The sequence below is a fragment of the Hibiscus syriacus genome, unplaced genomic scaffold (assembly GCF_006381635.1).
Source record: "Hibiscus syriacus cultivar Baekdansim isolate YM2019G1 unplaced genomic scaffold, ASM638163v2 tig00110469_pilon, whole genome shotgun sequence".
NCBI lineage: Eukaryota > Viridiplantae > Streptophyta > Magnoliopsida > Malvales > Malvaceae > Hibiscus > Hibiscus syriacus.
Genome location: NW_024062751.1, coordinates 36,902 through 40,454, shown reverse-complemented (window position 1 = coordinate 40,454; position 3,553 = coordinate 36,902). Strand labels below are relative to the sequence as shown.

Sequence of the window (3,553 nt, the reverse complement as noted above, 5' to 3'; positions counted from 1 at the left end):
TTATGAAGAAAGATCTGCGTTCGCATTGGAGTTTAAGGTACTGTAAGTCTGTAATCTCCACTTTGGGTATCCTCAAATTTTGGAACTTTGTTGAAATAGAGCCAAAAGGGTACCCAAATAATCTTTCTTTTTTCTGGGATTTTTGCATGTTGATTTATTTTCAGATTGCTTACTATATAGGAAGACGATGGCTGGCAATGGGATGTTATACCCAATTCTTGGATTTGCTTCGTGTATGGCTTTTATTTATATGTCTTTTGGTGATTTGAAGCTTAGTAGGTTCCCTAGGGAACGAGGATTAAGTTTTGTGGAAAGGAATGGGACTCATTTCTTTTTAGATGGGAAACCATTGTACGTTAATGGCTGGAATTCTTACTGGTTAATGTCCCATTCTGTGGAGGAAAATACTAGACCTAAGGTCAGTGCAATGCTTCAAGCTGGTGCAAGGATGGGTCTCACTGTTTGTAGAACCTGGGCCTTTAATGACGGTGGCTATAATGCTCTCCAGATTTCCCCAGGGCAATTCGATGAGCGAGTTTTCAAGGTATTTGTTCGAGATTTGGGTTTTTCTTTTTTGTAAATTTTGATATTTGTATCGCAAATTATCAGTTGTATAATCTCAATCCTATATGATCCTTGTGTTCAATGCAAGCGCCATTTTGGTTTCAAATTTACAAGAGATTATTGCACAGTTGCTAATCTAAACTAGGATTGTCTTGAATATAAATATGATAGGGCTCTCTAAAACTGTAATCTAGAAAGTTGGAAATGAAATAGAATAGCAGGATAAGCTATTCAGATTTCAATTTGCTTCTATTTCTAGGCCGATTGATTAGAAATCTGTCAAAAATCGTTGAATAATCAACTCAGTTGTGTTCTCGAATGCCGTTAGTATGATAGTAGAGTACAGTTTCTCGGTTAATGTTATTTATGTTGATGAATATCGATCTTTCCAGGCCTTGGATTATGTCATTGCAGAAACAAGGCAGCATGGAGTCAGGCTGCTTCTGAGCTTTGTAAATAATTTGCAGCCATATGGTGGAAAGACGCAGTATGTCGACTGGGTGTGGAAAGAAGGCATTGGTTTGAGCTCTTCTAATGATTCCTTCTTCTATGATCCATCAATCCGCAAATATTTCAAGAATTACGTCCTGGTATCTCATCGTCTATCTAACTTTCACCAATATCTTTTTCTTATATTTGAATAATGAAAATTTTCTTCCCTTGCATCACGAAGCATGTGTATCACTGCATATCTTCTATGAATTGTTCTTGGAGTACTGACATTACATTGTTAAAATAGATAAATCTTAATGTTCAAAGGGGAACCCGATGCTGCAAGTTTCGCATAAACTTGTTTATAAATTTAGTGCTTACTGTATATAGCCCTGTAAACAACAAGTACCAGGCGTCTCGCTTGTTGATGACAAACAAAAAAGTTACAACAATTTGATTGTGAAAGAGAACTGAAAGTGAAAGGAAATGTGTTGTTACTCCATAATTATCAAATAATGGTTCAGTTTTAGTTATAGATGTGCTTGATGATATTGTCACGCCCCCAGAACTTCGACGCCTCATACCGTCGGAATATCAGAGTCAAGGTCTGACGGGTCGTGCGGCCTTAGACGCTTTAGACGCTCCTCGGTCTTCTCGGAGACTAAGTAAGCCTTACCCAAGCTAAGTGAGTGTGCAAACTCACAAAGGTTGGAACCAAGCCCTTAAGGCTTCGGATTGCGGAAGCTTTAAACACTAATGTGGCTACTCGGAGCCACAAGGTCGGACTATCGTGTGGAAGTACTAACACGAAGGTGGCTACTCCTGGCCACCGAGATAGACAACAAGAACAAAGACTAAAGAACTTAGAAAGGTAGAGCAAATGCCTCAGAGCTTTATATTACTCTCTCAAAGAGAATAATGGAATTGGGTGATTACAAATGAGGAGGGGAGCTCTCTATTTATAGTTGAGCTCCCTCTCAATCGATGGCCGAGATCGATTTACATGAAGGGCTAGGATTGATTCCCACCTAACCCAATCCCTTAAATCAAGGAAATCCCACCTAACATTATCCTTCTAGAATCCTCCAAGGAACGGGCCAGATCTGATGGTTCTGGGCAAGCCCAATAGTCTGTATAATTCTCTTACAGATATCTGCGCGCACATGTCTCGGTTTGAGTCCACGAGCCTTGACATAATTGCCCCCATCGCCCTCGTCGTTTCTCTCGAACGCCTCGGAATAGATCCTTCACGGACAGGTTAAGCATTCTCCAAGAAATGGCTAAGTCTGGTGCTCTCGGGAAGCCCGATGTTTTAATTTGAACCTCATCGTCGGACCCATGCATCGATGTCTAGGACCCAAGTTCCTAGCCCGTGACATTCTCCCCCACCGAACCTAGCGACGCCCTCGTCGCTGCACTCGACGATCCTGGGCAACATCACCTTGGATACTTTCGAACGCCTTGGCTTGTTACGGTCCTCCCATACGGACTGCTTGCCTTGGCTTCTGCCGCTTGTAACTTCACGATCTCTTGCGCCATACTTTACATCAACTTGGTTGCCTTTCGACGCCACCACTTGCTCACGTCCTCCCATAAGGACTCAGCCTCCCATAATGGCTGTGCTTGCTTCGACTCTTGCCGCCAAGTGATGAAATGGGCTAACACGCCCACAAGTGCATTTCTTCCGTAGGAACTCCATCCTACAAGTCTTGATTTGCCTCGGTTTGGACCCTCCTGGCCCTTGCAGAAAAGTCTTGGATCCCATCTAAACTTTTTGATTCTCCCGCGTTAAGAGTTAGGTCTTGCTCGACCTACACTCGCTTAAAATGGCAAATTAAACTCAAAAGAACACAAGAATTGTGCTGAGATGTACCTTCCCCTCTAATTTAGTTGGCATTTGCTCAAATTTTTGCGTCAGCCCTTCTTACTCCATGAAGTCTGACACTCCCCGCATTGAACCCTTGTCATTGGAGTTCTTTGCGCCATCATACATCGGCACTTTCTCACGGCAAAGTCCGATGCCCCTCCTCCCTTCTAACACAAAGATTGGAGCTCGCTTTCCACCTCGGAAATGGGTGGTGTCTCCTGCACTTGGCTTCTACTCGCCTTGTTAGAAACATATCGTATTGCGCCAAGTCTTAACGCCCCCTGGATCTTTGGTTCGTCCTCTTCTCTGGACAACTCGATCCTGGGCTCATCCCTTACCTTGGATGACTCGGCTCCCCTCGGGTAATCTTGCAACACCTCGGGCACCTTAAGTTTGCGCCCCCTGGTTTGCTCGGCTCTCACCCTCGGCTTAGCATATTCGGCACTTGAACTTGTGCCAAGACTGCGCACATCATCTCCAGACTCACCGTCTGGTTCATCATTGAGTGGATCTTCTCTACCACTCGAGGAACAACCTTCCTCATCATCCGACTTGCCTTCATTTTGGAATCTCCTGCCGCTACCCTCGGCTTTGGGCTTTGCTTTGGAAGTCTTCTTCTTGACTCCAAATTCTTTGATGGACTCGACGGTTGTCAAGGCTTTAGAAAGCCCCTTGACTTCCCTTCGCTCC

General features: G+C 43.9%; 1 protein-coding gene across 1 annotated transcript; it reads left to right on the top strand.

Annotated features, from left to right (window-relative positions):
* LOC120127509 (mannan endo-1,4-beta-mannosidase 2-like) lies at nt 1-1,470 on the top strand. Its single transcript, XM_039145403.1, has 4 exons — nt 1-37; nt 181-544; nt 957-1,154; nt 1,387-1,470. Exons 1-4 carry the CDS (start codon nt 3-5, stop codon nt 1,468-1,470), a joined length of 681 nt encoding a protein of 226 aa, XP_039001334.1. The 5' UTR covers nt 1-2.
* The last annotated feature ends 2,083 nt before the right edge of the window (nt 1,471-3,553 follow it).